This window comes from Oncorhynchus mykiss, chromosome 6 (assembly GCF_057628025.1).
Source record: "Oncorhynchus mykiss isolate SJ-2025 chromosome 6, ASM5762802v1, whole genome shotgun sequence".
Lineage (NCBI taxonomy): Eukaryota > Metazoa > Chordata > Actinopteri > Salmoniformes > Salmonidae > Oncorhynchus > Oncorhynchus mykiss.
In genome coordinates this window covers 29,970,847-29,997,740 of record NC_143027.1, presented here as the reverse complement: position 1 = coordinate 29,997,740, position 26,894 = coordinate 29,970,847, and the positions used below count along the sequence as shown (strand labels likewise).

The following is a 26,894-nucleotide window of genomic DNA, read 5'->3' as shown; positions in this document are numbered from 1 at the left end:
GCTTCATATCTCTGGAGCCCACTTTTTGTACCAGGCTAAATTCTACTTGCATATTAGTAAAATGTCAATAAGGTAACAATATTTCTACTTGAGTATGATATTTCAGTGCTCTTTCCACCCCTGCATGACTCCAACTGCCTGTCTTTACTGTATAAAAAGACCACTTGTGACATCCAGTGAAATCACCCTTTTGGTTCCTGTGAGGGGGGCCTAGTCAAATCAGCTTTAGTGATTCAGAAACAACAGGGAACACTACAGACTATTGAGATGGAATTGGAACAGATTAAATATGAACTGGTCTTTTCATAACCTACATGATCTGTGTATACTGAGGTTAATGTGGAATTATTGGATCTGGAACGACTCAGCTTTCATTGTTAAATGAATGTCACCATGTACAGTCATGCATGGTTTTGAAAAATTGCCACGGCTGGTGAATTTAAATGTAGTTCAGTGTATTGTACTGTTGTATATAACTATAGTTTGAGATTAGAGGAGGCAGTCTGCTCAAGATAGATTGTCATTATGGACCATGTCAAATGTAGCCTGAAATCCAGTCTGTCTGTGCTAACATCACACTCCTTGCTAGTCCTGTTTGCCATGACAAGAACTGGCAAGGGGTGGAATGTTAGCACAAACAGACTGGATTTCAGCCTAAACAGAATGGATTTCAAGCTATGTCAAATTGTCCTTGGGTTGCAACTGTACTGTGGCTACATGACAATCCTGCTACTGTCAACCCATGAAGTTTGAACAGCAGGAGAAGAAAGGGAAGAAGCTCTGGCAGGGAAACAAGGAAGGGTAAGATTTTATGCTATAGAGAGAATGTAAAGCACTGGTTATATGTAGAGCACTGGTTATTTGATGGAGCAAATTATCTTTACTTTGAAATTGTCCAGTGTCAACTTAAACAATTATGTTTTATAGCACCAATATGCAAAACAAATCTAAATGTTTAATGTTAGCAGGGTAATTATTAAATGAGATGCCATCAGCCAAAACTTCCAGGGGTGATGCTGTTGGTTGTTTGGAATGAAACAGTCTTCTGTATGTACATAGTTACAATATGGTGACAATGTAATAACATCAAATAGAAAATATCAGCTTGGTAATGTTTCTGTATTGGTGTATGGGACACTTAAAGAAGTGTGTTATGCTTGTATGGTACAACAGAAAAGACATCTGTACACAATGTATTTTTTATTTTTATTTTAAAAAATACATTATATGCAGTGCAATTGTCAGTTATCACGGGTTAACGCTGAAGTGATGGAATCTAGGCCCGTGTAACATAGACCAGCACAGGCTCATTTCGATCATTGTATCCTGTGTTTAAAGTTGTCCAATTTGGATTTGGTATGAAAAGTCTGATGGGATTTCAATCCTTTGTCCTCTCACTGTGTACCGAAACATGCTGTCAACACCGGCCACGCATGTTGACTTTGTCCATCCACACCAGATACGATCATCACCCGCAGCTTAAAATAGCAAAACCAACTGTGAACCAACTATATTAAAGTTGCACTATGCAGAAATCGCTCTGCCATTTCCTGTTTTCTAAAGTTGAATAGTTCTCGAAGCGCTTCAAGAGCAAAAAACAAACAAGCAATATATATGACATGACAGGTCTACCAATAGAGGCCAAGCCTTTGAATGCTAATTCCTCTGAAGATTGAGAGGGTCCGTTCATGGCTTGAGCAGAGGGGGCTGGTCAGAGGATGGTAAATGAAAGTGATAGAGCCTGCAGATGAGCAGAGGGCAAGTCTGGGGACCAGACTGAGTCTTACAGCCACTGGACTTTTCCTCTTCCACTCTGTAGCACCCACTTGGGTGATGCCCCAGCAGCTCGAGTGCCAGAAAACTCACCACACAGTGGTGACTTGAAATTGAGCTCAGGTGCATCTTGTCTCCATTGATCATCCTTGAGATGTTTCTACAACTTGATTGGAGTCCACCTGTGGTAGATTCAATTAATTGGACATGATTTAAAAAGGCACACACCTGTCTATATAAGATCCCACAGTTGACAGTGCATGTCAGAGCAAAAACCAAGCCATGAGGTCGAAGGAATTGTCCTTAGAGCTCCGAGACAGGATTGTGTCAAGTCACAGATCGAGGGAAGGGTACCAAAAAATGTCTGCAGCATTGAAGGTCCCCAAAAACACAGTGACCTCCATCATTCTTAAATGGAAGAAGTTTGGAACCACCAAGACTCTTCCTAAAGCAGGCTGCCATGCACTGACAGTGCTCTAGAGTTCCTCTGTGGAGATGGGAGAACCTTCCAGAAGGACAACCTACTCTGTAGCATTCCACCAATCAGACCTTTATGGTAAAGTGGCCAGACGGAAGCCACTCCTCAGTGAAAGGCTCATGACAGCCCGCTTGGAGTTTGCCAAAAGGCACCTAAAGACTATCCGACCATGAGAAACAAGATTCTCTGGTCTGATTACATAGATACAGACAAATTACAGAGATACAGAAAAAAATACTCTACCTCCAGATGAGTATGAGGGGGAGTTTAAATACAATTCTTGCAAGCTTGTTTAGCTGATCTGTAGTTTTAGACTATTCTTTAGATGCTTGGGGCTGCTGGTTAACAATGATGTGCAGGCATAATCAAAGTGCCACTGTACTAGTGCACTTGTCATAGTCTTTAGAGTGTCTATAGCTAGGTTTCCATCCAATTGGAGACAGATGTTCATGCAAATATGTTTTCATCTGCATAAAAACAATATGTGTATTTCAGAGTTTCCTTTAGGAAAATTTGGCTCCTGACAACATGATGGTGAAGATTGAAATTTACTGGACATTTGAGAAATTTACCAGACATCCATATGCATTCAGATGCGCCATCAATAGACTTGGGATTTTGGCCAAAGCAGCCACATTTATGTGTCCTTATAATCAACCTATAACAAATTATAAAAACACTATTCATTGGGTTTAGACGTGTAGCATATGGAAAACTATATAGCTATATATATATATATATATATATTTCATTGTCGGATATTTGATCACTAAATGCATCAGGGCATTGTGTCCACTGTATGATATTCAAATAACTAAATATATGGCCTACTGTATATAAAGGAAGAGAAGCTTAGGCCAAGCCCCAGAGAGATAAAGAAATGCATGTCGGTGTCGCAGCATGCCACCAGCATATCGCTATCTCTCTCTCTATGTGAGATGGCTAGTGTGTCTGCTATACAGATATAGACTTACAGAAGGTGATTTTTTAATCAGAATATTTTGTATAAAGATAAGTTCAACTGTCGGAGTCAGTTGGAGCGCCAGTGTGAACTGCCTTCATGTCATAGGCCTGCGGTAGCTAAAGCTTAATAATAGCCACACCATACCAAACCTTAACAAATGTTTTTAAACTTGATTAGGGTAATATCAAAAGTAAGTCAAGCCATTGTTTTTATGGGGCTCCCGAGTGGTTCAGTGGTCTAAGGCACTGCATCTCAGTGCTAGAGGTGTCACTACAGACCCTGGTCCGATTCCGGGCTGTAATACAACCGGCCATGATTGGGAGTTCCATAGGGTGGCGCACAATTAGCCCAGCACCGTCCGGGTTAAGGTTTGGCCGGGCTAGGCTGTCATTGTAAATAAGAATTTGTTCTTAACTGACTTACTAGTTAAATGAAAGGTGGAAAATATGAGCAGGCTATTATATTGTGGCAAACACAGCGTTGGATCTACAGTTGGAACTTAATTTGGCCGAAGAGAGCACACAATTAAAAGGACAGATCAAATGTAATTTAGCCAATGAAAATGTCTCAACAGAATGAAATAAAACAAGTTTGCATAGGCCTATTTATAGAACTGGTTTTGATTAATAAATAGGCTGACAATGCTATACAATCATGATAAAAACATATAAATAAATGTATGTTTAAAAATGACATCCTATCTGAATAGGAAGTGGCACAGTATCCTACATGTGGCTGCATCAAAGCCAATCATGGGCAATATGGCCAGCTACAATTTTAACAGCTGGCTATTAGCTGGCAATTAGACCTACTGGCTAAAGGGAACCCTGGTGCATCAGAATTGCGTTTCCATCAAATTGACTTTACTCTCATAAAAAGGTTGGATGGAAACCTGGTTAATGCCAAGTAATTTTGAGAATGGTGAAATGTATATTTTGGATGAATGTGTTCAGGCCTACAGGATACTTTTTAAGTACCCTAATCAGATGAAAACATGGTGGCTGGATGTGTTTATGACACATATAAAAGGTAATACAAAGTTAAATTATAAATATTTAGCCTATATTGAAGTGTTGGGTTCCAAATGCGCAAAGAATAGCTGCTCGGATTGAAAAAGAGGCAGAGTGTGTGTTAAGAATTCCCTTATAACTGGGTCTGCTGGGAGCATATGTGGCCACATTTTTGTCTTATTCAAATGACATTTTCAATGTAGCCTAGAGTAGAATTTTGTACTCGCTTGAAAACAATAAAATGCAATTATTCATTGCATTGTGGTATTCTATGTTAGTCTAGGTAGGATAATTGTATTGTCCCTAACAACATCAATAGGGGAGCTTTTTGAGGTGTCTGTCACATGTCTTCAATATTCTTTCATGCGCAATGATGCACCTGGCCTCTCCGCTGCCTATTTGTTCTTGTGGATTCATATTACAATTGATGCAGCTTTAAATGCTTTTATATGTGGCACGATTGCTAGTTAGCCTATTGCAGATCTGGACAAATGATCCACCTACCACAATTGTCACTATGAATGGTGGATGGAGTGCTGGATAGACTGTTAGACTGGTAAACTATAGTGATAAAAGTTAGCACATGGAAAAGCGGAGTGCATAAGGGAAGTACCAAAACACCTTGATATAAGTAGATGAGGAAATGTGTCTAGGAAGAAAGAAATTATATAGTAAAACCTGCAAATAGTGAATGTAAACCAGTAGAAAAACAACATGCTACCCTCCCCTGTGCCCAATAAAAAAACACCCATCCCCCCAGTAAATTGCTATCCGTCCCAGGCCATATTATAGTTTCTGACATTTGGTAGGCCATTTGTTTGTCAACTGTTTGATACATGCAGCTTATCTTCTGTTATAACTTGTTGCCCCAGAAGACTATAAAGTAGTGCTCACCAGAATAATGTTTTACATGATAGAATGAATGCATTAGTAATCTACACTGAACAAAAATATAAACGCAAAATGCAACAATGTCAAAGATTTTTCAATTGAAATAAATTCAGTAGGCCCTAATCTATGGATTTCACATGACTGGGAATACAGATAGGCATCTGTTGGTCACAGATACATATAAAAAATGGTAGGGGCGCGAATAAGAAAAGCAGTCCGTATCTGGTGTGACCACCATTTGTCACATGCAGCGCGACACATCTCCTTCGCATAGAGTTCATCAGACTGTTGATTCTGGACTGTGGAATGTTGTCCCACTCCTCTTCAATGGCTGTGTGAAGTTGCTGGATATTGTCGGGAACTGGAACACGCTGTCTTACACGTCCATCCAGACCATTCCAAACATGCGCAAGGGGTGACATATCTGGTGAGTATGCAGGCCATGGAAGAACTGGGACATTTTCAGCTTCCATTAATTGTGTAAAGATTCTTGCGACATGGGGCCATGCTTTATCATGCTGAAACATGAGGTGATGGCGGCGGATGAAGGACACGACAATGGGCCTCAGGATCTCGTCACGGTACTTCTGTGCATTCAAATTCACATCGATACAATGGAATTGTGTTCGCTGTCCGTAGCTTATGATTGCCCATGACATCTGCCTGGAACAGTTGAACTCGGATTCATCTGTGAAGAGCACACTCTTCTCCAGCGTGCCAGTGGCCATTGAAGGTGAGCACCTGCCCAATGAAGTCGGTTATGACGCCGAACTGCAGTCAGGTCAAGACCCTGGTGAGGACGACAATTACGCAGATGAGCTTCCCTGAGACGGTTTCTGACAGTTTGTTCAGAAGTTCTTCAGTTGTGCAAACCCACAGTTTCATCAACTCTCAGGGTGGCTGGTCTCACATTATCCCACAGGTGAAGAAGCCTAATGTGGAGGTCCTGGGCTGCCGTGGTTACACGTGGTCTGCGATTGTGTGGCCTGTTGGATTTACTCCCAGATTCTCTAAACAACTTTGGAAGTGGCTAATCGTAGAGAAATTAACATTCAATTATCTGGCAACAGCTCTGGTGGACATTCCTGCAGTCAGCATGTCAATTGCACGCTCCCTCAAAACTTGAGACATCTGTGGCATTGTGTTGTGTGACAAAACTGCACATTTTAGAGTGGCCTTTTATTGTCCTCAGGTGCACCTGTGTAATGATCATGCTGTTTAATCAGCTTCTGGATATGCCACACCTTTCAGGTGGATGGATTATCTTGGCAAAGGAGAAATGCTCACTAACAGGGATGTGAACAAATTTGTGCACAATTTGAAAAAAATAAAAATAATTTGTGCAGATGGAAAAGGTCTGGGATCTTTTATTTCAGCTGATGAAACATGGGACCAACAATTTACATTTCTTTATATTTTAGTTCAGTTCAGTTAACACCTGTAAAGTTGTCTGTTTCCTTTAGGGACGGGGGAGAAAACCCCAAAACACTGGAAATATTGGTATTGTGCAAAATGTCATCCGTTTGACCAGTTTTAAGGAAATGAAAAGCTGAGAAAACAATGAAACACGTTTCTGATGACTTCAGTTGGTCTTGGGTGCATATTGTATGTGGTTGAAATACTGTCTGCTTGCATAACAAGTGTCAACGATATGACAGACACGCATTCACATTTTCTCAAGAGATGCTGAAAGAAAGATAACATATTTCTCCACTCATGTTCCCTAGACAAAATTAACATGTGTTGTATCATTTTACTGCAGTTAATATTATATTACGCTACATGTGAAAATGTATAGGCCTACAGTCAGTGTCCATATTTCAGTTATTTTTCCATTTAACCCATATGAATTTAAATTAGGAATATTCTGTTTATTCATGGGTACAGGGATACTTAGGTAAGTAGGATAACACAGGTGCATGTAAACAGTTTATCCCGAATACGACCTTAAGCGGGATATGAGCTACTATCCCTAAAACTGAGCATGTAAACGTGGTCACTATATCCAAATATCTGTTTTTATGGTGGCCCTTGAACATGTGGCATAAAACAACCAATCAACGCTCTTGCGTGATTAAGTGTTGACCTCTGAACTCTGGCCAGCAACAACAGAGTGAAGATGGCGGAGTTTGATTTTGGTGACTGTGAGCTCTTTGAACAATTGGAAGAGAGTATGCCTGTTGCTACTCACATTCGGTTCACTGAGGAGGGTGGAGAGGAAGGCTCTGAGCTCAGTGAAAGATTGGAGGAGTGTGAGGAGACAATCCGGAGTCTAATAGAAGAGAATATCCTTGTGTGAGAAGCTAGCGGGTGCTAGCTAGCCACCATGTCTGTGGCCTAACTTTAGCTAGCCAACGAGACATCTTTATTTCACCGCTCAACCAGTCACTGGTTGGACGTGCCTCTTGACAGCATTTCATCTCACTAGCTTGCAAACTATTTAGTCATTGCAGCTAAAAAACATACTAGCTAGAACCCATGCAAAAAAAATCGACGTTTTACTACGACTTGCCAAATAGCTAGACAGAAGACTAATACGCTAACTCCCTAGCCGAATAAACTCAACGATTTACGATGGATTTGAGCGGCAATTAGTGTGGGTGGACTGGAGCTCCGACATCACATAACTTAATTTGATCAAAAACTACAGATTTCAGGACCGCAAGAATAATCTGCAATTACACATAACAAAACCTTAATTTTATGTGACATCTAACACATCGTTAATCGTGGAGTTGAGTTTAATCGGCTAGTAACTCCCAAATCTGGTGGGGGGAATGATAACGTCAGCCTAAAACTGTTAAATTTAGTCACTCTCTTGAATAAACACTGCATAGTTTATGTACAATAATAGAAGTAGATTCACTTTCAATTCATCCAATTATAAATAGTTTGTGGTTAAAACTGAATAATATTTTCCAAACAAACTAGCAGATTGGTTGAACGTACTTGATTTGTTGTTTTGATCAAAAATGCCTCAGTATTATTTTTCTTTAACCTATTGTCCACATCAAGAGTTGAAGAGAAAATTGAAAGTTTTGACAAGGCCAAGGTAAGTTATTGATGCGCTACTCACTACAGGCATAACCTGTGTGTAATGTCCTCATTCAAATATTTTTCTTCCAGTGGCATTAATGTTGAAAACATCAAGATTGATGGGCCTCTTCTACAGATCCTTTTCGCAAATAATAGCATCTCAAAGTAGGATTTTTTTTTGTTGGTTTCTTAGTCAATTTCTCCAATGATTTTGTAACTTTATTTCTATGTCTATGGGCGTTAACATGTGAACTGTTAATCTTCTTTTCCCAGGCAATGCCGTCAAGAAATTGAAGACTCCATCTGTAGTATTGTTCAGAAACATCAGCTGCATGGAGAAGTTGAAAAAGGAAATCCCTCCAGCAATGTCAACCCTCAGGTACATTTTTGGATTTGGAGATGGTCTTGCTCAAGTTTCAAAGAAGAAAATATGTTTTACATGGAAAATATTTCACATCTGTTTCCTTCCACATGCAGTCTTCAAGTTTCATTATGGAAGAAGATCAGAAGACCAAGACCTGTGGCATCAAAAAGATTAAGGAGGCCTTCAGTGTGGGTGTACTTTATTTTTTTTAATGACAATCTAGGTGTCTGTCCCCTGCATGTCTTGTGAAATGTACCATTTGCATTTGTTTGTCTGGATATATTTGTGTGTCTCTTTTTCACAGATGGTGGGAAGTGTCCTTTATTTCACCAGTTTCTGTGTGGACAAACTTGGGCAGCCCCTGCTTAATGATAACCCCCAGCAGACAGAAGGATGGGAGGTTCCAAAGTATCCTCAACACTGCTTGCTCTGCTCTCTGTGGACAGCCCTGTGTCCTTCAGTCACTTATTTTTTTCTAAAACGACACATTTCGGTGTAGAATCCAGCTTTCATTGTTGGATAACATCAACTGAAAAGAAATCTCACTTTTTGAACCATTATCTTTTCTATCTTTCATTGTGTGTATTAATGCACGTGGTAGTCGGTATATGAGTAGAAAAGTGTGCTGTGTTTTGTTACGCACGTTGAAACTACAGTTGCATCATTTAATTGAGTTCCTTAATTGTTGCGAAGATATCAGCAGGTCTTCAGCCAGGTCATCGCCTTAGATGGACAGGAAGTACAGATGAAAGAGAAAAGGTATAGCAGAGATTTTGTTTTTTTTATGCAGGAAATATCTGTACATTTTATTGTTGCTTTTGTGCCTATACTACAGACCTAAGCCTTGTTGTTTCAACTGTGGGTTGGATGGTCATCAACTGCGAGACTGTCCTCAGGTAAGTCTTGAATATCATTTGACTTTAATATGCATCTTATAACATGAAAGTTGTTTACTTACCATGGGCAGACAGAAGAGCTTAAAACCAGGTTTGACACGTGATCAACAGCTCTGTTCGTTTCCTCTTAGCCAAAGGACATGGCCAGAATCAATGAGAAGCGGAAGGAGTTTTCTCAGGGTAACCAGGGCAACTTGAGCAATCAGCGTTACCATGCTGAGGAACTGGAGGAGCGATTTGCCAGATACAAACCTGGAATCATGAGGCAAGGCACATTTGAAATGTCTGAAGGCACTGACACAAGAAGAAACTCATTTGTTTTCAGTTATTGCAAGGTCTAAGTGAAGTTGTAGAACCAGGGTTTTTGGTATCACAAATCTGTTACCCGTTGCTTGTGTTTCTGGCATTGATCAGTGAGGAGCTGATGTCTGCACTGGGAGTTGAAATGAACACTCTACCCCCTCACATCTACCGCATGAGGCGGTTAGGCTACCCACCTGGCTGGCTTAAGGAGGCAGAGATGGAGAACTCAGGTCTCACGCTATATGATGGGAAGGGTAAGATTTCACCCGGAGAGACCATAACCACTTTACTAAACACTTGCCTTGCAGTTTTTGTTGAATCACTGATCTTTCCTGATTCTTCATTAATATTGGGCTGCTATGTATTTAAACTGTGTTCACCCTTTATAGTGTCAAAAGATGGAGAACTAACAGAGGTCGACCATGGACAAAGTATTTCCTATGATGTTTCCAAGCTAGTAGATTTCCCAGGCTTCAATATATCTGCACCACCTAGTGTGAAGGATGTAAGTCTTCTTGAAATCAGTTTGCTGGCCATCATTAGGGTACAAGCGTACCGATCTTTGCCACCACTTGTAGACCTTTACAAACAACATTTTCCCCCTGACTTTTAGGACTACAGGCTATATGGCTCTATTCCAATACAGCATAACCATATGAAGCAGAATTTTGCTGACTATCTGTCCAACAATTTTCCAATGGTAACTACAATTCTCCTATTCTACATTTTAATAAATTGTTTGTCCACTGTATGTGTGCACACTATAAATTAATATATTTTGCCAATAGCCTGGTGCCAACTGCAATAAGAGACTGCATGAATCCGAATCAACTCCCCAGCAGACGAAAAAAAGGAGATCTGATGCCAGGAGTTCAGATATGGATGTTGATTCAGGTAGCGGTGTTATTATTCCAGGTGTCTGAATACAATGTATAACTAATTACTCTATTGCAACCAGCAGATAATTCTGCTTTTCACTGTCATGACTGGGTGGTCGGTCGGTCTGTCTGTTTGCAGAAAACAAAAGTAACTTATGTTGTATGTGTGCAATGGCCTCCCTGCTCTAGCAGTGCATAATGCTTGTCAGTGTCTGTTTCCAGACCAGGATACTACACCCCGCCGCCACCGGAGCTCAGACAGCTTCCAGTTCCAGCCCCCGCTGCCCCCTGACTCGCCATCCTTTGGTTCACCACCTCCCTTACCTCATGGTACACCACCAGCCACTCCCACTCCACCCCCTCTTCCTAAGGGAACACCTCCCCCCACACCCACTAATGGTTCACCGGCTCTACGGGGACGCACTGTGGGAGTGGGTGAGGAGTCTGTAGGTGGGGAGGAGGAAGAGCTGACACTGGAGGAGCTGGAGGAGCAGCAGAGGCTGATCTGGGCTGCATTGGAAAATGCTGATACCACCACCAACAGTGACTCTGAGACACCAGCTGTTGGAACACCCCTCCCCAGCTCGCCCAGCGTCTCCACACCTGCCCAAGTCGACACTGAAACTGAAATGGAGGAAGGTGATGCTGAAGATGAAGAAAAGGAGGGATCTGTGGAGGTTTCCAGCCACAACAGTGATGAGCAGATCAGTGTTGATCCATCTTCTAGCAAATGTCAGGATGATGTTGAAGATAAAAGCAAGGTGGTTGAAGATGAGAGCAGCTTGCTGAAAACACCAGTCCAAGAGGAGAGCCCTATGAGTCCTGAAGCTGCTGCAGATAGAGGCAATGTGCTTGCACAGAGGCCCAGCTTGCTTCAAACACCAGTCCAAGAGAGCCGTCAGCCAGACCCCTCAGATCAGGATGCTGTCGAGGGAGATCTGTCTGACTCTGTGGGGAAGGTAACAGCCGTGCCTCACCGGAGTAGGTTCGCACATGGCATTATTCCCTTTGAGGACACGCCAGAATTCACAGAGGTTGCTGAGGCCACCGGGACATACCTTCGAATCCGAGACTTGCTGAAAGGTTCCCCTCGAAATATGGCGAAAAAAAAGTGAAAAGACTGGCTTGAATTAAAATCCAGGGATTCTTTTGCATAAACACTTATTTTTTAACAAATCTGTGGTTTTCATACACTTTTCTTTAAGTGTGCCACAAAAGTTGGAGCTGAACAGTTTGGTGACCTGTCATTCAAACTTATTTTTAATGGTTTATTTTTTTTGTACCAAAATGAATGTATTTTATGCGTATGAGTTAGCTGTGGTCTATGAAGACCGCAAGGTTTTCATGGAATAGTTTTTCTTTAAGGAAACCTCATAAGCCAGTTTTGGCGTGTCTTTTTTTCCATTCACATAAAATCATTTTTGTAGCAATGACAACATCCATATTGCTCTTTTAGGTGTAAAGATACGATTTTATAAAATGTTTTTCCTCTTCTGTTTTTACCATCGATTGATCATTTTTCTATGACTCTTTGCAGTCTAGGCGCCTCTCCTCTTCTCATGGTTAAAGTAGCCTCCCATTGGCTACTCCTATCAAATAAGGACATATTCATCTCGATTTTTAAGTTCATTTGAAACTTGATTGGATTGTTGAGGTGATTTTTAACTCGATTATTTTAATTTTATTTTGACACAGGAAGTCGGTGTCTTAATTCAGAATATCACTACAACAATATGGCTCTGCTTAATATCGCACGTTTATTCAAAAAAGTAACAACCATTGTAAGTCTTTTCGTCAGCGTCATAGACTTGGTTCAGCATCTGGTTATTGCTACTACATAATGGCACTAGAGAGCAGCAAAACCTAATTGGACATTTTCAGGTAACCATATTAAATTTGACTAAGAGCAACTTGTCTAGAGGAGAAGAGTGTCAAAGGAGATCGGCCTACTTTTTACTTAGGGGTCAATGGTTTGTTTTTGTTATTCTAAATTGGACTGTCATTGTAGTTTTGCCACTGAATGTCTGAATTAAACGTACACAGTATGTGGGAAGGCTGCTTGCAGTATGAATTTCTCATGTTTCTGTTTTTAAATAGTGTTCAAGATTATAAACCATTTGGAGGGCTGGTTTTTAAGGGTCGTGCCCTGATGGTGCTTGGTGTAGAATGGCCAAAATTAGATCTAGTAATGTACTGGTCTAAAGCGATGTCACATTTCTTGACTGCCAGCCCTGCACTAATATAGCCTTTATAGAAGCAATTATTGGTCTGTTACGTATCTGTTTGGATGGTGAAATTGTACAACTGTTCTCTCCAGTCAAACCATGTGATAAGTACGTTATTAGAAAAGGACCCAACTCTTACCAGAATTTAAACGGTAAAAGGAAGCAAGTTCCACACAGGGTTTCAAAATCAGTACAGGGAAACGAGCAACTGTATTTGGGTGATAACCGTTTGCCTATATGGATTTTTTTTGAAAAATATTTGACAAATTGCATGCTCAAAAAATGTTAATCCGAGCAAATGGTCCTAATCAAAGTGTATAAATGATTTTTCGTTTTGACAGACGAGCAATAATAATGCAAGTTTAGTAGCTTGTTTAAAATGATATATATATAGATATATATATATATATAGCAAATGGATCTTATAACCTATTGCGTGTTCGGATAACAATTCTGGTAACTTATTGTTCAATTTGTGGTCCAGTATTAGATACTTTTTTTTTTTTACTGTCTAAAGGGGCGAGACCATTTTACGTCATTGTATCACTCAATCAGCACCTCGGTCGGACTCAAAACAGAAGGCTTCGGTTGGGGAGACAACTCAGCAGTGTCTGTGGGATTGTTTCTATCTAGCTTTTCGTCAAAGAAACGGTTCATACGAGAGTGCCACAGGTAAGGAAGAGACTTGCATCCGCTATCTCACGTTAGCGTCATGGTTAACCGGGCGGGCCCTCAGCCAGGTCAATGAGCCCACAACAACCCACGGAGGAAAAGGGAGTTGCTAAGCCCCATCTTAGCTCACGGCTACATCGTTTAGCCTACTGGAGGTAGAAGAAACCAAGCCAGCCACTACTACCTGGGCCTTCAAGGTTAGCTAGCTAACAACCGGTAACTAACCACATTTTCAGCATGTTTTGATTTGGAGATTATATGTTAACAGAAGACGTGATTTAGATTTATTTTTACCGGAGATCATAATCGCTAGTTCAATACCGGTTGTCCGTCAGCGGTGACATTGCAGTACGATTCGGCGTTCGGACCTGTGATTCCGTCTAACAGTAGAACTAGCTAACGTTAACGTTAGTTTCCTTAGTAACGTCAATGGCAACCCATTGTCAGTGTGCTATGTTTGCGTGGTTTAGGAAAGCTAAAATAGTATGAAAACGTAGCAACTGGGTAGCTAACTTTTTCGGAACGCCGTGTATTTGTCAATTTTCTTCTCTAAACTTCACGATAGCCTGGCTGCGAGCAGAGACTGGAAAATGTGTCATTAGTCTAATCACTTTTCTCAAGTGGAATGATAATTTAGTATCGTATCTAGCAAGCTGAGTTGGCAGGCACAGGCCTGGCTGAGTATAGCTACTAATGTTAGCTAACTCGCTTGTGTAGTTTTTTTGCAAGACGATCTACTAGCAAGTGTTTCAATACATTTAGATTGTTAGCCCAATCGAGTTTTCTTGAAGTTCGCATCATAGCACTTTTCGAAGGTACTGTCAAACGATGTCCAGATGTGCCACCTCATCGACCACACCGAAAACAATACACTGAAATGGCAATGCGTCAGTGGGACTATGACACGTGGGAAATCTCCCAGGGAACCTTTCGAATGGACGATCATGAAGAACAACTCAAACTCAACGAACCATTTGTCTCTTGTCAGCTTGCTTATTTATACCTTGCAAGCAAACTTCAAGGAAATGCTATTCGGTGGTGGACAAAGTACCCAATGTCATACTTGAGTAAAAGTAAAGATACCTTAATAGAAAATTACTAAAGTGAAAGTCACCCAGTAAATTACTACTTGAGTAAGTCAAATTATTTGGTTTTGAATATACTTAAGTATCAAAAGTAAATTGCTCAAATATACTTAAGTATCAAAATAAAAAATGAAAGTATAACTCATTTCAATTCCTTACATTAAGCAAACCTGATGACATTATTTTTTAGTTTTGATTTATGGATAGTCAGGGTCACACCCAACACTCAGACATAATTTACAAACTAAGCATGAGAGGCAGTGGGGATGACCAGGGATGGTCTCTTGATACGAATTGGACCACTACTGGCCTGCTAAGCAATCAAAATGTAACGAGTATATTTGGATGTCAGTGAAAGTGTATAGAGTAAAAAAGTACATTATTTTCTTTAGGAATGTAGTGGAGTAAAATATTCTACCATGGTAGTGATTAAAATCACTTGATACTTTGTACCTAAACTCAGGTCAAGGTAATCTATTCTATGAATGAATGAATTACATTTACATTTTTGTGTCAACTCGCCAGTTGGCGACCCATCCCTTACTTATGGGATTAATTCACACACAAATAAACATTACATTGATTCACAGTGATAATTATTCCTGTGTTTTGGTCAGTGCACACTGCATAAATAAATAAATACATAATAGTAGATTATCTATGCAATATTAGTAACTTTGTGTTTCAAGCTCTGAATGCTGATATATGAGACCGTATACCACAGGTTTGAAAAAACATTTATATTTAGTGTTCTAATTACTTTGGTTAGCAATAAGGCACCTCAGGGGTTTGCTATATATAGGGAAAGGGGGGGATACCGAGTCAGTTGTCCAACTGAATGTATTCAACTGAAATTAGTCTTCCACATTTAACCCAACCCCTCTGAATCAGAGGTGCGGGGGGCTGCCTTAATCAACATCCATGTCTTCGGCGCCCGGTTAACAGTGGGTTACTGCCTTGCTTGGGCAGAACGACAGAGGTTTGGCCTCCACCGGTAACAGAAGCAGGTGCACCGACCAAGGTTTATTTGACCGTACATTCCTCTGTGTCCTGTGCCAGGCTCGGTGGTGGATCCTGATACCCTGCTCTCAGCCCCCAGAGCTGTACTCTGCAGAGGCAGCCAGGCCCTTTATATACTCAGGGTAAAAGAGCTCAGCCAGGTTTTAGGTTGCCAACAGTTAACCTGGTTTCCTCACTTATTGGGCACCTGAGATGCTCAAGAAGTGAGGACACTTTGGTATTTGCTCTGAAAGCTCATTTTAATTGCTAAACTAGAGCAAGATAAGTAACAGAAAGTGTGCCAGTTAGCTGACCATTTATTATTGAATAATATCTATGGCATTGAGTCTGGTGTTTGACTACCGTCTCTGATTTACAGCAAAACCAACAAACAATAACATAACATAACATACAAGCAATTCGTTTACAGTTGAATTGTTTTCACATGAATCTGCTAAATGTTAAAACAAACCAGCCAGGATTATTTGATCTCATATTTGTTTAATCTTTTGATCCAAGAAAGTGCTCGCTGTCTTAAACTCCTGCTTTGCTCACTGTACTACTGATGTTTCAGAATTTAGTCGATCCCAAACTGAGCTGTCTGATTAGGCTATTGTTTATGATTTAATATGCACGATTTCTATGCCTGCTATGATGAAACTGGCACTTAAAAAATAACAGTTATTTGGTATTACAAGTAAACCTGACAATGCTTCTTGAATGTCCTAAAGTTTAGGCTTTTTTAAAGTACAGGCAATGCTGGAGGAAAAATGTGTCTAATGAGCCTATTTTACAACCAAGCCATGAAAACAACTTTACATGTGTTTTTTTTTTTTTTGGGGGGGGGGGAGGGGGCATTAGGCCTAACTCAACTCTAGCTCTAGAAGACAAGTGCTGAACCAGGCTGGTTGTGTTCGTGTTGGCCTATCGAAGGTTGTAAGTGGGGAGGTATAGGTATTGGGGGTTGCAGGATCCTGCCTTTTTGTTAACAGCTAATGAAGTGTCTGTGCTCCGCACACCTTCTGCTGCCATCACTAAGGTGGCTATATAATGACCCCAGTAGATGTTTCCTCAAAGAGAAGAGCTGGAGCATGTCTTTAGTGCACTCAATATGTGGTGGGGGGCAGCAGGGGTGTGTTTGATTCAAATGTATGATGTGTTGTTCACACTTTCTACAGTCGAACAGTGTACAATATTGGGAAGCGATTTGAGGGAGGACAGGGACATAGTAGGCCTTATGATTGGGCAAATTACCAAGAAAACCTATGAGAGTGCAGATGGCACACAGCTCAGCTCCTTCCATTGTTTGTGATTATAGCCACTCGCTCGGGCAGGCTCTTCAAGAGATGTGGCAGGTGCCAAGGCTCTTCTTTAAGCTAAGCCTGCCCACTGGCTGGTGCACGAGTCAAGACTAGTCAAGTGCTATTCAATAGCTGTCTTTTAGACCAAGAGCCTTAAGTCCCATGCTGAGTGTCCCTGCATGTCCCTGAATCTCTTTTTCAGCATGCGATTGTTAACCACACAAAGCATATAGGGCACATTGTTTTTTCTGCACTTTAGTTTCCCACAGCTTCGTGTTTGTTACAGCACCCCACAGAATATAGTAGTACTAACATGGTTATAGCATTGTAACAAGTTATAGTTACAAAGAAAATATTAGGTTATTTGCCCTGATATTCTTTCTTTCCATTATAGGCCTAATTATATTCTTGGTCTTTTATTACGAAGGAAATCGGCCAGGAATCTGCAGCAATACACTAGCAACACTGGCATTTCCATTGAGACAATGATGGGAAGAATGGCTTGCGTAGTAAAAGGTTGATGAGAGAGCCAATTGCATTGCTATTGTGGTGCATCTAATGCAGAGAAAAGTTGGACTATGTTCCCTGGCACAGATATAAATATATTTTCTCCGTGGTAACCTGGTATTTCCCGCTGAAACCGGAAGTGTCATTCAAAGCATCATAAAGCATATAAATAGGCCTATGTCTGGATTTGATAAGAGCTTTGATCGAAAATGTAAGACTGACGCTACCTGATGCTGATGAGCCATACGTTAAAGACATTTTAAGGATCCCCAGTCCAAATGACCATGCCGTTATCCAATACATATATGATATAGGCTACTGCACATTACACAACTCTATGCTCTCTTGGGTAAATAAATGAAACTAGTTCCTGTAGGCTAATCTTTTTTTAATGTAAATTCTATTGCTGTGCTGTATTGTATAATATGGACTGGAATTACGTACATCATTCAAACCATGTTAAAGCAGAGAACATGGGATTATGGTGCAGCACATGCAGCCTACAAAGTTACAAGTATAGGCTAGCAAATTTGATTTTCATTTTGAAATATAATAGGGCCTATTTGTATAATTAATAGGCTGACTAATACACAACATGACCAAAAGTATGTGGACAACTGCTCGTCGAACATCTCATTCCAAAATCATCGGCATTCATGTGGAGTTGGTCCTGCAATAACAGCCTGGGAAAGGCTTTCCACTAGATGTTGGAACATTTCTGTGGGGACTTGCTTCCATTCAACCACAAGGGCATTAGTGATGTTGGGTGATTAGACCTGGCTTGCAGTTGACTTTCCATTAAATCCAGAAGGTGTTCGATGGGGTTGAAGTCAGGGCTTTGTGCAGGCCAGTCAAGTTCTTCCACACAGATCTCAACAAAATATTTTTGTATTGACCTCGCTGTGCTCACGGGGTCATTGTCATGCTGAAAAAAGAAAGGGCAATCCCCAAACTGTTGCCACAAAGTTGAAAGCACAGAAATCGTCTGGAATGTCATTGTATGCTGTAGCGTTAAGATTTCTGTTTACTGGAACTAAGGGGCCTAGCCTGAACCATGAAAAACAGCCCCAGAGCATTATTCCTCCTCCACCAAACACTACAGTTGGCACTATGTATCTGCCAAACCCACAATCTTCCGTCGGACTGACAGATGGTGAAGGGTGATTCATCACTCCAGACAACGCGTTTGCACTGCTCGCTCTCTTTACACCACTCCAGCCGATGCTTGGAATTGCACATGGTGATATTAGTCTGGTATATGGCTGCTCGGCCATGAAGTTCCCGACGAACAGTTCTTGCGCTGACGTTGCTTCCAGAGGCAGTTTGGAACTCGGTAGGGAGTGTTGCAACCGAGGACAGACAATTTTTACGTCCTTTTGCACTTGGCGGTTCCATTCTGTGAGCTTGTGTGGCCTATCACTTAGCGGCTGAGCCGTTGTTGCTCCTTGACATTTGCACTTCACAATAACAGCACTTACAATTGACCAGGGCAGCTCTAGCAGGGCAGAAATTTGACGAACTGACTTGTTGGAAAGGTGGCAGCCAATGACAGTACCTGTGATTTCTATTGGCTGCTGTATTTAACATTCAGAAAACAAGAGCTTGCGTACCACATCAAATACTATATTGATATAAGAAATGCAAAATAAAATGTCCAGCAAGCTGTTCTATCTTTTCCTACATGGGACTCCAAGAGCTAAGGAGCAACACCAGCGGAGCTCAGGTGCGTGCGTATTGTGCAAGAGACGGAGGCTATAAGTTAGCTTATTATGCATAACCCATCATTAATTACCTAAATATAAGGCTAATACTGCATTGAACGTATACCTGAAAGAGGTAGGCTAGGACATCTCAATCAAGAACCGGATTATCTATTTGAATGGAATTGATGGAGAGAAAGACTGCGAGAGTGGTGCACTGATTTAAACCAACGATATTCGAGTGATAGTTTTTATTTTATTGCAGCTGCAGTGTTGTAAAACAGCCTATCTTTACAATTTAAAAAATTAAGTGACCCCTGAAAGCCGGATGGAGATGGGTCAATAAAACATGCATTCAGACTATATTAGAGGTCGACCGATTTATGATTTTTCAACGCCGATACCGATTATCGGAGGAACAAAAAAGTAAATACCGATTAATCGGCCGATTGAAGAAAAAAAAAAAGCATATATATATATATATATATATATATATATATAACATAAATTTAGCCTCAAATAATGAAACCTGTTCAATTTGGTTTAAGTAATGCAAAAACAAAGCGTTGGAGAAGAAAGTAATATGTGCCATGTAAAAAGCTAACGTTTCAGTTCCTTGCTCAGAACATGAGAACATATGAAAGCTGGTGGTTCCTTTTAACATGAGACTTCAATATTCCAAGGTAAGGGGTTTTAGGTTGTAGTTAGTATTTATAGGACTATTTCTCTCTATACCATTTTTATTTCATGTACCTTTGACTATTGGATGTTCTTATAGGCACTATAGTATTGCCAGTGTAACAGTATAGCTTCCGTCCTCCTCCTTGCCCCTACCTGGGCTCGAACCAGGAACACATAGACAACAGCCACACTCGAAGCATCGTTAACCATCGCTCCACAAAAGCTGCGGCCCTTGCAGCGCAAGGGGAATAACTACTCCAAATCTAAAAGCGAGTGACGTTTGAAACGGTATTAGCGCACACCCAGCTAACTAGCTAGCCATTTCACATTGGTTACACCAGCCATTAGGCTGATAGGCTTGAAGTCATAAACAGCGCTGTGCTTGCGAAGAGCTGCTGGCAAAACGCATGAAAGTGCTGTTTGAATGAATGATTACAGGCCTGCTGCTGCTCAGTCAGACTGCTCTATCAAATCAGACTTAATTATAACATAACTGTTTCCAAGTGCATCCATTTCTCTGAGAAAGTTAATTACTCTTTTTGCCCTTCATGAAGGGAATGGGGAAGTGGAGGGTACAGTACATTGCAATTATTCATAATAAGCAAATTAGGTGTCATTTAGTGAGGCTTTTTCACTACTGATGTCAGCAAAAGTATATTGTACAGTGAAAAATGCAAGGTCCATTGCCTTTTTCCTGCATTCAGAGAACGAACTAACTGTCAGAGCGATGCTTCCCTACTGTGCATGGTTTAGCTAAGCCAGATATGCTGTAGATAAGCTCCTGCAACAAGTAATCATACATGGAACTTGATTATCTCTATGTTTTGGGCCCTCAAATCAGTTTCAGAAGTACATTTGATTTACAGAACACGTCCTCTTCCAGTCCCCACCCATGTCATGTATCCGAACAGAGCACCAAGGTTATGTTTATTTTTACAGTGCCGTCTTCATTGAAAAACTATTTGGAAGTACAATAGCTTGCTGGTCCACCATTCAATCTGATTTTTTGATATCTCCTAAATTTACAGCATGCACTGGTGGAGTTCATTGTGTAAATTCTTAATAAGTGCTTACTTTCTGCAGGTGGCATGTGAACCCAGTGCCATAAGAAACATGTAATGAGACACTGAAATACAAAATGTCTGCACACTACAGGAAGTGGGTCAAACAAGCGCTTCAGCAAATGATCCTGGTTTGAAAGTAAGTTTAAATTTAAACAAATCAAAGTTAATTCATTTAAATTAACCTGGATGGGAATTATTTTAATGAAAATACCCTGACTAGTAACCTAGTTTAAGAAGTTGGTATGGTAACTTTTCCATAGTACCATGTCATTTTGCATGTTCATCACTAGGATATGCGAATTACCCAAAACCTGCATTGACAGAACATTGGTGTTTGGCTGCCTTCCTAACTAGAGATTAGAGTGGGAGTCAGGAGCAAAGGATTAGGCCTGCCATTACCAGCTGACTACACCGATAAACTGAAAGCTGAGAACATTCTATCACTTTCATAGGCACAAGATGTCCACAGTTTCTAAATGTAAGGCTCAGGTTTCAAGTCTAGAAATTGCTGGTCTATTTGGGAAAGCAAGTTGACTTTAGCATTTTCTATAGATTCAAGACATAAGAAGTTTGCGACGCAATGTACGAGATGTAGTCATGTTTTTGGGGAGGTTGTTCTTGTTTAATACTGTTACAGCTTTGAAAATGTCGGCCTAGACATTTGGCGTAAAGTGGCTCTTTTTTAATTTGTTATAGAGTAGAACAGATAAGTTCACTATCTTAAATAGAACAGGCACAACAATAGATAGACCCCTCTACTCTTTCTATGTATCCTCTCATTATTCGCTGCCACAAAGATATCAATAATTTCGGTGATTTTTTTTTCCTTGAGGGCCTGTGCTCATCCTCCTGACCTCGGGGCACAAATCAGTGCCATTCAAAGACACAGAGAGCGAAAACTGGAGGGCTGCAGGGAAACTGGGTCAATGCTGCTGATTCACCCTTTATTCTGTGCTGCTGAGAGATCTATTTTGGCATTCAGGCAGATGTGTGTTTGTGTGAGAGAGAGTGCTCGATAGATCTAGGCTTTTGTGTCTGTGACTTAGCTGCAAGATCTATTTTTAATTATTTTAGTTAGCAGTTTTCCGTTATGCAAGGTGACTTGATAATGTTAGATGCTCTCACTCAGAGGGCTGGCAGCATAATAGTCAGGGAAATGGATGTAGGAAGTTGAACTATTCCATTACTGATGTTGCCTCACCTTATAGCCTAAACAGTACGCCAGATGTAGAACGGTTGTGTAGAAAATGGGTTCCTATTGGATGACATTCTGTTGGACCACATACCTCCTACTACAATAATAGTGCATAGTTTGTGTTGCCATAGCAGCAGTACTGCAGTAGTGTGTGGTTGACCTCCAGGGGTAAGGTGGTAAAGTGATATGTGCAGGCTGGAGGCTCACTGCCCTAGCCTTGCTGTCCACTTGCTGCTCTGTCTCTTAACCACAGGCATTATTTCAAGGCTTTGGAGTTCCTAACTCGGTGCAAGTCTTAGCAGACTATCAATAAAATTCAGTCTGACCTACCTTCAGTACCACACGTTGCCACCTCTGGGCCAACGGCTTCGTCAGTTACTACATTATTAATGCTATTTCTCACATGAATAGTATCCTAATTGTAGTGTTATCTATCCTTATTGAGAAATCTTTAAAAGACAACACAAACATTTCTGGATTATGGCAAGGTCACTCTTTCATTGTCAGTCCGGTAGTAACGGGTAGGCTAGACCCTTGTAGCATCTTTAGCTATTAGCTAAAGTAGTCTGTCCTGTAGGAGGGCTGCTAAACACCCTACTCCTTTATGTTTATGCACTAATCCCTCCCTCTTCACACAAACTCTACAGTTTATGGTGAAGAGGGAGGGCCCAAGACTCTGGCAAACACACATTAACACAGCAGAGCACTAGTGGTGGGAATGTGAGGAATTTAGAAAGATGTCATTTGTGTTTTAAATGAATGTAATGGGCCCATTTTTAAGAACTGCTTAGTAAAGCAGTGAGGGTAGAACAACAAGGTATTGAGCAACAATAAAAAAATAAGTGTACTCTGGCTGACAAGTAGGGGCCTTGGGGCCTTTATGTCTGGTGTTGAAAGATGATTTATGCTCTGGTCAGGTGCCTCACACTGTCTTTCACAACAACAACAAAAAATCGAATATGAGTGCAAATGAATGGTACTGGGGTCGTTGATACAGAAGACTGATCGACTTTGCATGTGTGAGAGAGTGAAAGGGAAAGCGAGAGAACTTGTTTTCGTATGGTGGTGACAAATGCAGACACAGAGACACTAGAATGTGGCCTGGCTTGTGACTGAGTATTTTTAGTATAGAACTCACTGTGACGGGGGGAGAGATTCTGCTTGTTGTGACAACAGACTGCCTACATTGACATAAGATCATTTGCATGTCGAGGACAGACCATTCAGCCCATCTATTCTCACCATTAGTCCATTGTAAACAATAACCCTTGGCAGTGCCACCCATGATGTTGAAGTTGAACTAAATGAACAAATCAATGTAAGAAGCCAGTGTCTTGAAAATAAAAAAAAGTACAAAATGGACCAGTGGAATAACACTCCTTCCTCCTTTCCATTTAACTGAAGTAGTCTATGGTTATTGAACATCCCATTTCCTTTAATGTGGTTTATTATCATTAGTAGTCTATTATGCAAAGTAAATAGGCTAATATTTAAAAAGTGCATACTGTACAAAGCTGTTTGTTGCACTAATGTATCTCCTTTCTCTTAACAGGGTCCTTTTTTCCCTCCCTCGCCCCTTTTTCCTGTCTTTTATTTGTGGTTCATTTATTTTGGTGCTACTACTCAGAGAGCATTGTCATCTCAGCGGCTGAGCACAACTACGTCGATGGTTTGGGGTCAGCCGGCGCCCACTGACGGACAGAAAGGCCCTGTGGATTTCACAGCACACAGAGAGGAAACATGAGCACAGCCAAGCCCAGCGGGCTCAAAGCACCCAGCAAGATAGGCAGGCCGACGGGGGCGCCAGCCACCAAGACCTCCCCTTCCACTGGTAAGAGCTCCTCCTCAGCACCAGCGGTTCACATGGCCTGGCTGCTTCTCATTCCCGGCTGTGGGAGCTACAGCACCTAACCTCTGGCTTGGATGTCATCAATCGGCTTACGGTTGTAATAAAAGGGGCTTTACTGCTTCATCAGTCTGGATCTGCTGATTAGATTTGATGTAGACCTTATGCTGTAGACCTTATCAGTCACTGGCCATTTTGGATCCGTAGGCTGTAGTATTTACCCCTAAAATCTCTCCAATATGGTGGATTACCTCTATTTTTCAGCAGGAGAAATTGGGTGAAGTGAGTCTACTAGAGGCTTTAGACACAGTGCTCTTTATCTTGCTGTGTGAAATGTGCTGCTATTTTGTTTCAAATCGTTGACAGTCAGAGGTCATGTGAAAATGTGACTGTGAAGTGTGACCTAATGATGTCATCCAATGAACAATTATTTGTACATTGGTCAGCTGTTAACATTTGACCAAGTTTATTTGTATATACAATATCAGGCAACAGTAATTGTTGATGGTACATAACATATGGCATTATGGGGTAAGAGTTTGAAAGTATTGAATAACAAGGTAAATGTGTCATGTTCTGTGAGCTAACTCCTTCATGTTAGATCTGTTAGCCCAGTGAAGTTGGCTCACTGGCAGTAATTGGATGTTTTCCACCCGTTTCCCTGCAGCCGGACCCAAAGTAGTCGCAGCCGACAAGTCCACTCCAGGTGGCGGTGCAGTGGGGACGCAAGATGGCGGGGAGAACTTCCAGGTCGGGGAGCGGGTGTGGGTGAATGGGAACAAACCTGGCGTGGTGCAGTTCCTGGGGGATGCTCAGTTTGCACCAGGACAGTGGGCTGGCATTGTGTTGGATGAGCCCATTGGGAAGAACGATGGCTCGGTGGCAGGGGTGCGCTACTTCCAGTGTGAGCCCTTGAAGGGGATATTCACTCGCCCCTCCAAGCTGTCCTACACAGAGGGCGAGGCCAACGGTACTCAGACAGCACCTCCATCCCGGGCTGGGTCACCCACCCCCTCCACCACCAGCCTGGCCTCTCACACCCCCTCTGTCAAGAAGGCCTCAACTGCAATGCCCGCCACTCCAGCCTCCAACCTGGCACGCACAAACAGCGAGTCTATCTCCAACCTCTCAGACACCGGCTCAGTCAAGAAGGGGGAGAGGGAGCTGAAGAATGGAGACCGTGTTTTGGTATGGCTTAGTTCATTAACACTTTGAAAGCAGCGGTTATTTTGGATCAGGCAGATTTTATCCCGAAGCTTTTATCCCGATGCTTATTTTTCTGCACCTGCTCGCTAGTTCATCTTTGCAAGTTAGTCTCAAATGTTCCCCCTCTCCCCTGGGCAAGCCCCGGCTTCACCCCCTCCTCTTGCCCCTTGTGTGGCGACTTTGCCGTAAATACAGGCTGGTCTCAGAGTCACATGACTGACCCCTTTCACCATGGTAATCACTCAGGAATGTGTCTGCAGAACAAAGTCTCCACCCACCCACCTCACTCCCAACTTCTCACTGACCAATGAGAACGTACGTTCTAATACGCCTCCGTGAGCTCAGTGTCTGTGTATAGTCACTCGGTTCACAGCCAAGCTCTGTCCTCTTATGAGCACCTTCCTTCCTGAGTGTTGGCCAAGGCCCCTCTCTCTTTCTCTCATAGTCAGCTTCAGGCTGTGTAACATATTGTGTTGAGAGGAAGTGTGTCACTGACGCTCAGAGGAAATGTGACGGACTGTCCACAAAAATACCATATATAGTAGCAAACTAAAACAAACTCGTCTGTGGAGATCCAAGATCGAATATTTGCAATATTCACTTGAAGGGAGGGTGCTTTTCTCACTTCTCCCTTTAGAGAATTGGAAAAGTAAATGCTGACTGATTTATCAGCTCTTTGATGTTGACAGGTTGCATGTATTGATGATTATTATTATGTACTGTTGCCTTAGTGGTTTTTATTACAAGCCAAGTTAGTTACCCTCTAGGCGCTTGGATATTCTTTCTGTAATGAAAAGTGTTCTATAAGTTAAATTATTATTTTTATTAGGCTTTTCTGAACTCTTTTATTTGTACTGTCTCTGCAGGTTGGTGGCACAAAAGCTGGTGTGGTTCGCTTTCTTGGTGAAACGGACTTTGCCAAGGGAGAGTGGTGTGGTGTGGAACTGGATGAGCCCCTGGGAAAAAACGATGGGGCAGTGGCAGGAACCAGGTAATCAGACCAGAGAGTATTATCAGACAGGTTTGAGAAAGATGCCACTCCCTGGTAACCAATTTGCATAAAAGAAAGTTAAGCACAGCCAAGTCTTATGGGTGTTATTTATATATTGTAAAACATTGTTTTATTTTTTTAGTTGGCACTGACATGTTTTTTTGTCTTATGCCCTTAATTTGTGTTTCCCCAGATACTTTCAGTGCCAACCCAAGTATGGCCTGTTTGCCCCAGTCCACAAGGTCACGCGCATCGGCTTCCCCTCCACCACGCCGGCCAAGGCCAAGACCACGGTGCGGAAGGTGGTGGCCACGCCCTCAGGCCTGAAGCGCAGCCCCAGCACCTCTTCCATCAGCTCCATGAGCTCTGTGACCTCCTCTGTCAGCGCCAAGCCCAGTCGCACAGGCTTGGTGAGAAGCACACACACTCAAAGACACACACACATAAGTTCCCACACGTACACACCTGCAGTGTAAACAAGATGTCTGTTCTTTAATTGGGTCTTGTCTGGTAGAACTCCATCCCCCCAATTCACCAGTCTTTAACACTCTTCTCCGGTCCCCCACCACAGCTGACAGAAACGTCATCACGGTACTCAAGGAAGATCTCTGGCACCACAGCAGTTCAGGAGGTGCTGAAGGAGAAGCAGCAGCACATCGAGCAGCTGATGGCGGAGCGGGACATGGAGAGGGCAGAGGTGACCAAGGCAACCACCCATGTGGGCGAGGTGGAGCAGGAACTGACCCTGCTGAGAGATGACCAGGAACAGGTCAATACGCACTCCTCCTTATGGCTTATGCATACACGCACGCACGCACGCACGTACGTA

General features: G+C 41.8%; 2 protein-coding genes across 42 annotated transcripts in view; both read left to right on the top strand.

Annotated features, from left to right (window-relative positions):
• The first annotated feature begins 7,194 nt into the window (after window positions 1-7,194).
• On the top strand, window positions 7,195-12,650 carry zcchc8 (zinc finger, CCHC domain containing 8). Its single transcript, XM_090237542.1, has 14 exons — window positions 7,195-7,403; window positions 8,128-8,168; window positions 8,243-8,317; window positions 8,426-8,531; window positions 8,630-8,704; window positions 8,821-8,924; window positions 9,210-9,275; window positions 9,352-9,412; window positions 9,544-9,677; window positions 9,827-9,969; window positions 10,105-10,220; window positions 10,329-10,415; window positions 10,504-10,609; window positions 10,816-12,650. The coding sequence occupies exons 1-14, from the start codon at window positions 7,236-7,238 to the stop codon at window positions 11,706-11,708; spliced, it is 2,175 nt and encodes a 724-aa protein (XP_090093668.1). The 5' UTR covers window positions 7,195-7,235; the 3' UTR covers window positions 11,709-12,650.
• Window positions 12,651-13,060: 410 nt separating this feature from the next.
• LOC110525694 (CAP-Gly domain-containing linker protein 1) overlaps window positions 13,061-26,894 on the top strand; it is a 48,883-nt gene continuing 35,049 nt past the window's right edge. For 9 of the 41 annotated variants that reach the window (XM_090237515.1, XM_090237529.1, XM_090237506.1 and 6 more), the window contains exons 1-6: window positions 13,356-13,706; window positions 23,575-23,853; window positions 24,536-25,056; window positions 25,941-26,065; window positions 26,259-26,475; window positions 26,637-26,834. In XM_090237515.1, the coding sequence (XP_090093641.1) occupies window positions 23,763-23,853; window positions 24,536-25,056; window positions 25,941-26,065; window positions 26,259-26,475; window positions 26,637-26,834 (1,152 nt within the window). In that variant the 5' untranslated portion in view covers window positions 13,356-13,706; window positions 23,575-23,762. Of the gene's footprint in view, window positions 13,707-20,846; window positions 20,964-23,574; window positions 23,854-24,535; window positions 25,057-25,940; window positions 26,066-26,258; window positions 26,476-26,636; window positions 26,835-26,894 lie in introns of all 41 variants that reach the window. The other 32 variants (XM_090237528.1, XM_090237507.1, XM_090237533.1 and 29 more) reach the window with 11 other exon arrangements.